General features: G+C 42.2%; 1 protein-coding gene across 1 annotated transcript in view; it reads right to left on the minus strand.

The window, feature by feature from the left end:
* Positions 1–13,948, minus strand: part of samd10b (sterile alpha motif domain containing 10b) — a 53,216-nt gene extending 39,268 nt beyond the window's left edge. Inside the window, exon 1 of the mRNA XM_038721548.1 lies at positions 13,597–13,948. Within this exon, the coding sequence (XP_038577476.1) occupies positions 13,597–13,609 (13 nt within the window). The 5' untranslated portion in view covers positions 13,610–13,948. The remainder of the gene's footprint in view (positions 1–13,596) is intronic.
* Positions 13,949–14,304: the final 356 nt, after the last annotated feature.

Consider the following 14,304-nt stretch of genomic DNA (forward strand, 5'->3'; position numbering starts at 1 on the left):
TTCAATTCAAATAACATCAAAAGCATTGATATTGTATTTTACATGGAAGTAGCATTGAATGTTCATGTGCCTATTTATCTATGAATTTGATCACTTAAAGCTAGAGTGCAGGAGTTTTACATAGAAATGTTACATTCAAGCCCTGGCCATACAATGAGTTCACACAGTGCAGTTTTTAAATCTAATGTCTGAGGTGATATTCCCCCGCTGGCAAACTGGTAGTGATGTGGCTGAAGCGGGGGAGTACCCTTAGCAACAAGCAGCAACTCAGTATGGTAGAGCCTATACGTCATAAGCACGTGCACAGTGTTGTGTAATTACTTTCACTGTCAGAAGGGGGAGACAAAGGTTTCACACAGCAGGTTTTACAATCTTGACTTGAGTGTGTGATTAAACTAGCTACCATCCACAGCTACAATAATAAATGCTAGGGCTGACCGCGTAGTCAAAGATTCGATGCTTCAATGGGCAGAGCCTGATTCGACTGTCAATCTCACAGTGGAAGCTTCACAGCCAAACGAGGATCATGCCATTTTGTCGATATGCGGGTGCTAAATGTCTGATTTTACATAGAACTACCAGTTTTCTCCCAATACGTTAATATACAGCCTATTACAATATAAATGTCAACATATAATGCTGTAGGCCTAAATAAAAGTGTGCTAAGAAAAAAGCTTTTAATAATGTTTTTAAATTGCGTGAATAAATCCAAAGTTGTAACCCTAACCCTCGAGGTAGGGGGCATCGGTGCGCATGTGTAGGCGTAGCTTGTAGGCCTATGTGTTTGTGTGTGAGTGTGTAATGGCAGAAGAGGTACTTGCTGTAGAGACGGAGCCTTAACTTCACCGAGATGTCCGCACCTCATTTATCACCATTGATGAACCGCACAAAGAATATTATATTGTGTTTAAATAGTAGGCTACTTGAAATAGTGTAAGTTACAGTGAGTAATGAATAGAGACTGCAGCTCTGCTCTACTGGAGAGCTTTAATTACCCCCCCCCCCCGCAATTGCCGCACACAAACAGAAGTATCAGTCCACAGTACGCTAGACTTGACAATTCTGATTCGACTATGTAAATCCTTAGTCGGGGACAGACCTAGTAAATACAATAATAGTCAGTGTAATCAGGTGATTTAGAAATTACTTCCTTTGCCCATTTGCTGTGGCAAATACATCACAGTGCACCTACAATGTCAGTTTTTCAGACACCTTTAGTTCTCTATTGATAACTCCCCTAATGTTGACTGCTAATGACGCCAGATGTTTTATAGACAGAACAGTGAAGTAGAGACTGCTCTGGGCTCCTCTTAAGAGACCCACCAATTAATCAACCTCAGTGTGTGCGCATCCATGTCAGAGTGTGTGTGTTTGTGTGTGTGTGTGTTTGTGCACTTGCTTGTTAACGCTGACACTGCCACTTCTCATGGTGTGTGTCACAGCGATTTCAGCCGTTCTGTTCCAACATATAAGTGCCAAACCAGCTCTCATTCCTACTCTCTCTTCCACTCCACTGAACCATTTCCTTATTATTATCCAGCTACTCAGATGTCACAGACAACTGCACACACATACAGAAACACACAGACACACAAACTTAAACACACTCCAATTATCCTACAGACACGTCATGTTAACAATGCGGCAATAATTGTCTGTCTGTGTCAATAGGCCTACATCTACTGATTAATTAATACATAGGTGGAATTGTGGGCTCATTTCACTTTAGATGAGACAGGACAAGAGAGAAGAGTGTCATTATCTAACCCTTCATTATTTCATATTCAGCCAAATCAGGTGCACATCCTCAAGCCCATCCCTTCCGATACCCCTCAGTACTGTAACTTCACTTTCCTCTGCTGTCGCCCATTACAGAGGCGTCTAAACCATCTTTTAAAGTTTCAAAAGATTTGCCTCATGTATGGTGATCTGTTTTGAAAAGCTTTTATTCCATCTTTTGATGACACAGACATTCTTGCAAACTTCATACGTGACGTGTCGGTTTTTATTCCCAGTAGAAAATGGTTGGAGTGAGGAGCTTGAGTTATGTGTGTAGAAGTATGTGTGTCTGCTTATGTGTGTGTTGCTCCTGCCAAGACCCGAAGCCTGCAGAGCACCAGTGACCTGATATGTAGGGCGAGACCAAAACGCTGGGATGACAGCTTAGAGCCCGCCCCCACTAACTCTGACTGACAGCCCAGTAACCTCGGCTGCCTCCCGCGACAATAGTTTAATCTTGCTTCCATTTGAACGTCTGTCATTCCAAACTCAATATAACAACTATTTCTGGGGCAAGGTTCTATAAAAACATCCTAACAGAACTGGAGGACAAGACAAAGCCACATGAAGTGGAATAAGAAGAAATAGGGGATTGAAAGAGTCTCGTTAAGTATTCTCAAACAAATGTCAAGATACATAACTCGTAAAAGATAAATGTAGAGTGATTTGTATTAGTAAATCTGGATCCGACGGTTTGTGTCACACACTAAAAAAGGGCAGGGAAGACCAAGCCTTTCCAGTTGATGGCGGTGATACAATATTTATGTTTATTTACTGCAAATATCTCTGGTTAAACTAAACAGAAAGCTGATATGGCAGCTAAAAGGCACTGAAAAGAGACATACCATAGATAAGAGAGTAGAGCATGGCTAGCCGTTAGCTAACAGGCAGCCGATGACAGCATTTTGTTTGGTCTTCTTCTTCTTTAGACATTTTACATGCACACATTTGTGGATTTTGTGTGAAACAGCACGGAAGAACAGTCTCCAAGGGATCCACACGAATAGATGGAAATTCACATATATATTTTCGTTGAAAAAGTCTAAGTTGACATACAATTGGTGAGGTATGAGTTGTAAATTAGACACACACTACATTTTCTGTGCATTGTGTTTTAGTTACCTATCTTGACATTTGTTTGTGAACAGTAATAAGACTGTTTCATAAGAAATAACTGCTCTGAGGGACGCTGACAAACTGATGGCTTTATTATTGATTAAAGCGACTGTCAAGTCCTGCTTTGGCCCATTTGAGTCCAAATATACATGGCTGCCTGTACATGTATCACTAAAAGCTTCTTCTCAGTCGATTTCAGCAAAATCCGGTCAAACGGGTGCAGACACTCAAAAGAACATTATTGTACACAAAGAGCACACGGAGTCTCAGCCAGTTTTCCCACCACTTGATGTAAAGGAAACAAAAGTACAAGGTAAAAGAGTAAAGCAACCACAAAACTAAAAACGAAATCTAAAAGTAAATTAGGGTAAAAGAAAGACAATGATATCAAGAAAAATGGAATCCAAGAATAAGTTTAGCTTTAGCTACATGTCTGGGATTTAAAATCAAGAAACATATCAAAACAAACTATTATTTCCTTTTAAAATCAGTATAAGAGACTGACTCTGGCAATCTCTTTCTGAGAATGAATCATTTAATAGGACGTCAGGAGGGAGCACATGAGTTAGTGAGTTACATTTAGGCTAAAAGGGATCTCTTCAGCCTCTAGGACATTTTCTAGGCTCTGACATTAAGGAAATCAGAGTTGGAGTCAGTTCTTATTTGTTGCTAAAAGGCAAAAAAATCTGTTTTAAGTACATGCAAAACAGAAACATGCATGTCACATTCAACTACACTGTTCAATCTCTGCAACATACATTTGCCATGGCGTAAGGCATTTGTTGGTAGCGCCATATGGCTTTTATATATCTTGGTCAGAGCTTCCCCTGGGCTTAGAGAGTTTGTGAGGAAAAAAAGGAAACGGTTTGTGAAGTGAAAAACTCACATTGTCAATGAGCATGCAAAGGATTGTGCGATGGACATGACTGGGGAGGGGCTTTTTTTTAATGTAAATCCAGAGATACCATAGAGGGATGACAAGAGAGAGCTGAGAGAGAAGAATGCTGCAGAAAAATAAGAGGATGAGATAAAGGCAGAGTCACAGAGAGTTGAGCTGCATTTAAACAACTCTCACCACCTCAGCTGTGGAACTGACACGTTGACACTTGGCTGCCTATTGACATGGTAAATTGAGGGCCCATTCGAGCAGCACTGTGACAGCCAGAGGAGGCCATGTAGACCCTGTCAGAGCTGTATATTCACAGGACACTATTACGACACACATCAGGGGACACAGCAGGAGAGGAGAGGGAGACTGTGGAATGTGCACACGGACGTATGGAACAGAAGGTGAACCTTATGTAGGTGGGACCATTTTTAAAAAGTGCAAAATATAGGCTGCAGCAGCAAGGGGAGAAGCAGTGGGAAAAGGGAACAGCTAAAAGGCTGATAAGATGGGAAGACAGAAACCAAAATTGATTTCTATTTTTGGAAGATGGTTGACCAGTGGGTGGAGTGAGTCTAAATCATGTTCAATTTCACAAGTCACACACATACACTTGGATAGTTTTGTATATGCATGCATATAAACCGCAGCCACAGATCATGCTACTAGATTGTGAGTGGCAATGTAATTGCTTTTGCAGTGGATGAACGTGACTTGTGCTCCTGAGTGTGCAAGGATGTCTTCCTTGTTATGGTGCAGCAGGAGCCATTAGCCATTTGGTTTAATGGGCAATCTGCACCAGAGGCTCCACTGACCCCCGGCACTTGGTAGGAGGAGCAGGCCAACCTATTAACAAAGAGTGAAAAGCTCCAAGCTTACCCTATCACACAAGGCCACACTTAATTAGGCTGTTTGTTTAGCAGCCTCTAATTGGAAGGATAGCGAGTGGGGGGAAAGGTTGACTGCTCTCCTTGAAACTGCAGGCTGAAAGACATCTGGCCAAGGATGAGATGGAAGACACAAGGATGTTACCGGAACATGGTCTCATAATGTTTGGCGCTATCTCATTTTCTCAGGACAGATGGTAATGATGGGGAGCAACAATGGACAATATTCATAAATGGTAAACTGAGTAGTTGCAATTCCACTAACACAATTATGGCACACAAATGCTTTATTCTGAAAGGCAAAAACACATTGATTAGGTTGATTAGGCATAATGCGGGATGGAAAAAAAACGCCAAAAAGAGAGGGAGAAAGAGACAACAGCGCGGTACATTAGGGATACAACCCTTGTATGAAATTATACCTAATTAGTGCAATCCTTCAGAAAAATTACATATCTCTTTTTCATCCATCTCCTGCACCTTACATCTCCTCTCCCTTGATCCATCTCCCTTTGCAGAAAGCTAATTAAAGGAGAGAAATTGGATATGGGCCTGTGCGCACTCTAATTCAGGGAGAGGAGGGGGAGAAGTCGGACCGGGGACAAGGGCACTGGATCGGAACGATGAAGCCTTATCATTTTTGGATGTATTAAGGGGATGGCAAAGTTAGCGGTGAGGGCAGACTGGATGAGAGTTGAAGTGTGACGCCTCAGAACAGAATCCAAAATCCTGTTAATCCACTGCTGGTTTATACTGAAGCAGACTTCACCTCTTTTACCACTTCATCAGTCTCTGTCCATCCCACCCCTGCACACTTGGTCACAGGTTAAAACAGTTGGCGGATGGTCTGAGAGGACCACTAGACAAATCCATTAGATCAATTACTCACTGAAAATGTTTTCCATCAACACCAACTCTCTAAAGGATTAGTTCAAATGAATTATTGTAATACCATTATAGTGAGCAGTCTTAAGTGTCATAATTCAGCATTACACAAGGGTAATCCGCATTTGGTGCAATTTGAACATGCAACATGTTCAGAATAAATAAACTTTGAATAAACTGCAGTACAGCGTGAGCCACTCCACTCTGCAACAGCGAGGGTATGCTCACGGGGGCGGGGCTTACATGCTCCGATGTGGTAGTGAATTATAGAAACAGAGTTATCGCCATCACACAGGTTTGATATATGTTATATGATATATGAAACAAACAGACTTTCTAAGGAAGTGCTGAATATCCAGCAGTATCTCTGCCATTCTCATGTGGTTTCACTGTTATTAAAGCGGTGGGATTGTAGGGCGATTGTCGATGCATCTTGATGCATTGTGTTTTTTTTGTTTGTTTGTTTTTTTCCCCCTTCCCTGTGCAGGGTCTCTGGATGGCTGCTGGGCGTTTAGTTTGTGCATTGAAGTCCGGGGGAGGCATTTCCTCATTGGCTTGGATGCATTTCCTCATTGGCTTGGAGGGACCAGTTTGCGTCCCTGGTTTGCTACGTTGGCCTCAGATCCATGCTTCATCATTTCACTATCAGCCAGTTGTTGGACCCCTCTGGAGACTGAAGTATAAAGTTAGTTTTCGGGATGTGCAGTGTGGGTGCGGGGCAGGGCTGAGCTCCGGGTTTATTCTGGGTTTGTGCCTGGAGTTCTCGGTCCTTGACGGGTGGGTGGGTGGTGGTGGCATGCAGCTGAGCTAGTTGATATTGCCTTGTTGCTGGTTTGGCTGACATTTCACGGCAGTCTGGGGGCGTGCTGTGCATGGGGGATGTCGGCTTGCGCGGGCGGCCTTAATTTTTGCGGCAGTAAGGGGGACGGCAGACTTTTATTGGCGGGTGCACGGTGGCCTACGCGACGCGTTTGCTGCCGGGCTGGGACTTGCTGCTGGGTTAAGGCCCATTTATACTCCTGTGTAGGGTCTATGTGCGTACCTACGCCGTAGGCTACGCACGTAGCCATGCATTTATACTTGTGTGTAGGTGTGTCGAAACACGTCACTTCGCTATATTGATTCACTGTGTTTTTTTTGGGGGGGGGGGGGGCGCGTCTGTTGGTTGGGTTTGCATCGCGGTGCATCTGGGAGTCATATTATTCTTTGTTTTTTTCTCCCAACCCTATTGGCTACAGGGGTTCTTGCCTGCCTGTGGTAGGGGTCGGTGTGGCACAGTCGTGGCGTCCCAGTCTCAATAACAACTACATTCTTTAACAGGCTTATGCACACACATTCACCCACACGCACACAGTCTCACACATACATAAAAAAATTTTGGTTGTTCCTGGTAGAATTATTCCTGATGCTTTTCTTCCAGTTCATCCATCCATCCATTGTCAACCTCTTATCCTGCGTACAGGGTCGTGGGGGGGCTGGAGCCAATCCCATCTGATACCAGCTGGGCGCAAGGCGGGGTACACCCTGGACAGGTCACCAGTCCATCGCAGGGCCACACATAGACAAACAACCACTCGCGCCTAAGGAAAATTTAGGGTCACCAATCAACCTAGCCTGCATGTCTTTGGATGGTGGGAGGAAGCCGGAGCACCCGGAGAGAACCCACGCAGACACGGGGAGAACATGCAAACTCCACACAGAAAGGCTGGGGAAACCGGGGTTTGAACCCACAACCTTCTTGCTGTGAGGCGACAGTGCTAACCGCTGCATCACCGTGCCACCCTCTTTTCACTCAGTTACTTATTTAAATTAAATGTTATTATTCCAGCTCTCATGGCTGTGCTGTGTTGCTTATTTATTGTGCTTGACTGTTTCTTGTTTTTATTTTTCTCTTAGTTGTCTTACTATGTCAGCTGTTTATTGCTGCTGTTAGGCTGGTTGTCTTTTATTATTTTTTTTTATTGTTTGTTTGTTTGTGTTTGTTTGTTGTTGTTTTTCTCCTCCCCAAGCCCCCCTCCCTGTTCTATTGCAGGTTTCATTGCTTTCTGCAATTGGTGTTTCCCTCTGCTATTCCCTGTTGTCCCCATCCTCCATCCCCCTTCTCTTGGAGGTCTTGTCCTTTCTCTGTGCTGTCTGTTTGTGCCCCTCTATCCCCGTGTCTGCCCTCCTGTCCGGCCCGGTGACAAATCAATACATAATTAAATAAATAATAAAACAGACAATATTAATAACAATTAATACTCTCTTGTTAAAGTAAAATCTGTCTGGCACAATATGGTATCCAGCTCATCATACACTATACCAGGCTGCTGGGCAGGACAGGTTAAAAAAAATAAATAAATAAATAAAACAATTAATGCTGGACGTGAAACCAACGTGAGAAGAACATTTTGAGCATTGCACTGCACTAAAAAGCGCAGGGAGGTGTCATATATAATTGCCTCAAGTGATGTCACTTGAGTCAGCTTCAGTTGGGGCTGAAGACTACAAGCTTGAACGAGTAAGAGATCTGGGGGTGTGGAGTAGGAAAGAAGTTAGTTTAACAGCCCTCTGTAGCACGCTCTTCATCTGTGACTGAGGATAGAGGCTCAAAGCTCAAACCTGAATCTCCAACCAAACCGTCGACAGTGAAGCTGCATGGTGGGTAACATTGTGTGGAATAAAAAACACAGTTTCGCCAGTTCCGGTTTGTTTTAAACTGTCCACCGTTAGTACGATAATGTTAGGATTGCAATGCTAAATCAGTGGAATACTCTTACATGATCACACAGGTTTTAAACAAACTCCCAGTTTTCCTGAGAGAAAACAAAGACAAACTGTAAAATGATTATCAATTACACTTTATAGACTGTGCCTTTTCCAATGTCAGCTGGGATTGGCTCCAGCCCCCCGCAACCCTGTGCACAGGATAAGCGGTTGACGATGGATGGATGGACTTTACACACTGCTTGCCCTGGTTGACTTTGACTTACTGAATTTTAAGTAGTAATTTTCATTTGCAATGAGTGATTGCACAGGTGCTCACTTTTGTTTTACCACCAAATAAAGTGGTTTAGATAATCTGGTTTAACTGCTGGTTATCGTAACCAGTGATGGCCAAAACTGTAAAAATAAGACCCATGTTGTAATAAATATCACATAATCCTTGAAGATTTATGAATACTTTTCCAGTCAAGGATCTTTCAGGCACTGTCCCAGTTTATACAAACACACCCCTCTCTGTCTCCTCCCACTGTCCACTTTGTCTTTATTCCTCTCTCTGTGAGTCTTATATCCACAGGCTCAGGACAGGTGCAGCTGCAGAGCTGTGGTGGATCAGAGAGCTGATGATGGATGACGGGAGATTGTGTGTGCGTGTGTGTGTTCAAGAGGATTGCTCGTGCATTATATTTATTGAGTGACACACTCCCCTCTGTGAGGAGGAAGGGGATGATGATGGACAGAGGAAAGAGGTTAACAGCTTGTATGCTCTCTCACACGCACACACACACACGTAAAATCGCTGTATGACCCCTCTGAGCCACTGTAACTGAGAGGGTTAACACACTATTACCATATTATTTTACTACAGAGGCCAGAAACACATTTGGCTCCAACACCAATTGCGCCAAATGGTTGCTGTCTCCAGCAGACGACGCAACGTATGCCAGGAAAACAACAAAGGGTGTATTTGTCTGTGTAAAGCTAACAATCTACACCCCCGTCTCCCCCACCATCCCACCCCCTGAGGTGCTGGCTCGCCTTCTGCTTCATCTGCAAGTTCACACACACAAATATAAACACTCACATGGACCCAAAAACATGCACACACTCACATGCACACATACAAATTGGAATCCTGTGGCATTGCGGAAGCGCCACACTGGAAAGGAGCTATTATTTCCCATGAGTGTGACCTGATCAGAAGAAAGTTTGTGTTTGTGTGCTATGGGGGTTTTGAGGAAAGGGTTAACAACGTTAAAGAGATGTGATCGTTCCTTGACTAGAGTTGCCAGTTCCTAGATTTAACACAGCAAAAATTTCCTCTCTGTTTAATTCCAGTAATACTTTTCTGTGGAGAGGCATCAGTGTTTTTCATTTTTGTTATTGGGAGACATCTACTGCATACACAATTCTCCATATCTGTTAGCCCCCTTCCTACTCACATGTCCATCATGTAGGCAGAAAATAGACACCACCGACCCTCCTACGGTGGACTATCTGCCCACATGCTCAGAGAGACACAGGGTTTGAGATAAATAAATAAATTGTTTTTGGATTCAGATCCAGCTTGTGCACATATGTCTAGCTGTAAACGGATGGATGGAAGCCACCCTGGCATTCTCTGCACCAGCCCAACTCTTTGGGTATCCTGCATGCTGAGCTTAGTCAGGCCTGCTTCTTCGAGTGGACACACACGCAAGCACGCAAGCACGCACACACACACACGCACACACACACAACTGCACACATGTCTAGTCTTAATGTAAATAGGGGATGGACCATGCTACTCGCTCTCTCTCTTCCTCCTCTGAAAAAAAATCCCTGCTCCTGGATGTTATGAACTGGACAATACAGTGGCCCAGTGGCATCATTTGTATGGTTGCTTATCTCAGATATGACAATACAGCCACATGTCCTGGGTGATTTAAGTAATCGTCTGATAAATTTCATCCACTCTGAATAGCCAAACACGGAGGTATAATTATATAGCGTGACTCGCTGTGCATCAGGCAGCAAGAATGAGACTGTAATTCACTTTGCAATTTACATGAAGATGAGAAAAAAAATGAAATAAAAAATTATACCATTTAAAATGCAGATCACCCCTTGTAATTGATAGTGTCACAGGCCTGTAGCTGACAGCCTACATAACAATGCACTGCAAACTCCTGACAAATGGAAATGGATGCAAACATTATCAATCAATTCAGCTATTGTACTGTACATACCCCACCTAAAACATTCACAAATTCACAAAGTCAACAAATTGGGATTCAGGATGTCTTACAGTAAAATGTGGAGTGGTTTAACCTTGCTCTATCTCCATTTTCAGGATGGAATGAAGGATTTGTGTGAGTAATTAGTATTCCTAATTTAAAGCAGTTGTATGAACCATTCACTGCCACTAAATGTCGCACTAGAGCACCATCATCTCAGACCAAAGCAAATGGGCACTACGGCACACCAGACTCCACTGAGAAAAAAAGGATTTTGACCTTGCAGATCATTGTTAAATACATTTCATTCAAACTGGACAGAAACAAAATAAAATTCACCCAAACCATCGTTGTTAGTCTTTCCTTAGTTCCAGCAATCACCAACTCTGTTTGGTCTAAAGAAATCCTTAGTTCATGGTGTTAACTGAAACAATAACCAACCATTGTATCACTCTCCACAGTGAAGGACTCACATGCACTATAACGTGCATGCTCGGCCAGACCGGCTACCAAAACAAAGATGGGAGAAGCTCAGATGAAAACACGCGTTTAGGGAGTGTGATGTCATTCTCTGCTGAGGACGCCATTACTCTTTACATATTAGTAGTTTGTTGCTATATTAATGTTCAAAATATCATATACAAAGTTTTTGTACTTTTATTTTTTGTGATTACATTCCCACTAACAGTTCGGTAATCCAGTTCTGAATAAAATAGCATAAAATATTGTGAAAAGATCAACATCTCAGACAAAATCTTCTCAAATACGAGTCTCTGCCCTAAAATGCAAGATGAGTGTTAAGCCACGTTTCCACCAAGCTGTCCAGCTCAATTTAGTTCAGTTTGTTACACATTACAACGGTTATTTTCATTGTTTCCATTGGCAAACGTTGTTGATGAAACCAGCAGAACCACTCAATTTCCCGATTTTTTTTGTTACCCTTCTGTTGAGGTACCTAGCACACTGACCCGAGACTTAAAGACACCTTGTTGTATTACACCTTGTAATAAACAGCCACATACTGAGAAGAGAGAACACAAAACATTCACTGTGTGTTCATTTGTTTACTGTGTCACATTAGATACAATGTCACACTACTCCTGTGGTTGACGCAATTACTATCCGGTAACAACCCCTCCTGCATTTGAGAGTACTCTCTGCAGTCGAAATGCAAAACATATCTAGGGTTTAAGTATGTAGTAAGGTATTGGTTTCAAAAGTGTTTGGTCGAAAAGTGGCTTTAGTGAATCTGGTTCTAAATCAAGCCCTGTGTATGTCTTCAAACTGTGTATGTCTTCATAAGGACCAACACTCTTCAAAGTTTAAATGGCATAGCACATTGTCAGGGTGGCATCAATGCCCAAGGCACTGAGTAAATTAATGATGCTTAAGTAAACTATGGATTAATTATAGATAGCCCAATGTGTCACTGTGCATATATGCATATCTGACTGAGTGTCCTAACTGCAGCCATGCTAATAAAGAGCTAACCTGCTTTAGAAGACAGAGGACAGATGGAAAACAACTTGGCACCATACTGATGCTCTCACACACACATTATTGCCCTTGAGCATAGAGAGGCACTGATTAGGCTTCACTTAAGTTAGTTAGCCCGGAGGAAACAACAGCCATCCAAGCACTGGACAGAGAAAGGGGCAGAACAACAACAAAAACAACACAAACAATCGAAAAATGCTAAAGAGCTTTTCATACATAGAACATTAATGGCTTTACAGTATATCTCAGAGGCTCAAAACACACATTTGTTTTAGGCTGAGGCTGCATGAACGTGATCTCATTTGCAAAGATGTTTGATCAGTGTCAGCTTGTTCTCGCAGAACTTTGGTGATTTGCTGTGATATCCAAACGACACAATCAGTCACCAGAGAACCCAAACATTTTCTGTCAACAGCTTCTCAAATATGTCGATTTGCTGCTTTTCGCTGTTTTACATTATAATGAAGTGAAAATCTTTGGGTCTTGGACTGTTGTTCAGACAAAGCAAACAACTTTATGACATTTAATAGACCAAACAATTAATTGATTAGTTGAGAAAATAATCTGCAATAAAAGTAATTGGTTTTGCAGCTCTAATTCAAACACATTTTTGTCGTCTAGACAACAAGAGCTGATGCCTTTTTTTTATAGCAAATTTGTAATATTTTCCATATTCAGTTGAGCTTGTTTGGGTTTTAAGTTAATAAAATGGTTTGGATTATGGTGAAGGTGTGCATTTTGTTATGGTTTTGCTTAAATTATTGTAAGAAAAAAACACTCCGACAAAACAAACAAAAACACACCTTGGTCAAGTCCTGGGGCCCCACTACTTTGATTTCATACACAACAGAACAGCATATTTATTTTTGTACAAAAGAGCACATCTGCTCACAGCATCTGTTTACAGCTTTTTATCAAACACAAGAATGAAGAACAAAGATATGCTGCCTCATTGTTGTATTCCTGAGCTGGATACTGGCTGTAATTTATCCAGGTGCAGCAGGTGCTGGCCCACAAATATAGAACATCAAGTAACCTACAAAATGACCAACGAAAAGCACTGAACTTCAATAGGCCTATTGTTCTATTTTCAGTACACCAAAGAATCTGTGGGCTTATCTGCAATGAATATTAATATAGGCTACTCCTAAACATTGCATGAATTAAACACTTATATGTAGATGAATTTCAGCTCCACAGCTTTGTGACTGCATGGGTCATTCATTCGTTTCTAAGTGGATTATGTCAAATTGAAGTTAGCCTGACAGAAAATAAATCTGAAATATGGTCAGAAACAACTTTGATGGTTTGTTTTGGTCAGTATAATGAAGATACAGCAGGTTATTCTAAAATCAAGGAAATTATGCCTGTATTGCAGCATACAGTAAGGCTTTTGTCCATATTTCAATGCGTTTTTTAAAGAAACTAATTTCAGAATAAGCACATGTCCCTATGGAAATCCTGTTTGAATATACTGCTGAGGTCTAATGTGAGATTTTAAAACAATCTGAAAGTGCTGTATGGTCAATGTGAAGTAATTTTTGAGTGCCACGTTAAGTCCCTGTTTAAATACTGTGGGGCTTGTTATATGCTTTAGAGAAGGGAAAGGAATAGTAAGCGCTCTTACCGTCCACAGCCATAGTCGGTCTCAGCGTATATCTCTCCGTGGTGTCAACAGGACTCTCCCATCATTCTGCCAGATGGATGAAATGTACTGAGTGTGAGGATAAAGAGCGCTTCTTGCCCTCTCTAACCTACTATGTGGGCATGGAGGCAGCTCTCACTGTAGTCGCACTGAGAGAAACAGAGAAACCTGGATCACACTCTGCCTCTCTGTCGGTTCACGGCCATTTGTTGTCCGGGACGCCGGGACCAGTCCGATATGAAGCGGCTCCTTCTGAATCTCCGCCTCCCTCTCCGTACCTGACAGCTCGGAGACAAAAGGTCATTACGCCCCGACACCAGCTGTTACGGGAAACAGACTAGATCCTGCTCTCTCTCTCTCTCTCTCTCTCTCTCTCTCTCTCTCTCTCACGAGCACAAACAGGCACGCACTCAAACGCCCCATTCAGTCATTATGGCAACCATAGGCTACAACAGGAACATTACTTGGGATCTTTTTTAAAAACTAAATACATTCCAGAAAAATATAATTCATCATATAGAAATAACTTTCAATATGATTCCTTAATGTGTGTGGCACAAAGCTGTCAAAACAACCATAATGATAATATTAAAGTTCCTGTCCACTATACAGTTTGTCCCATGCAAATTTAATTTTGGTGTGAAGTGTACTGATTATAGTTACTGTGAACTGAAACTTTGGCCAATGCTA

Source organism: Micropterus salmoides, unplaced genomic scaffold (assembly GCF_014851395.1).
Source record: "Micropterus salmoides isolate LMB-PRFRI ecotype aquatic unplaced genomic scaffold, ASM1485139v1 Ms_hic_scaffold_16, whole genome shotgun sequence".
NCBI classification, from domain to species: Eukaryota; Metazoa; Chordata; class Actinopteri; order Centrarchiformes; family Centrarchidae; genus Micropterus; species Micropterus salmoides.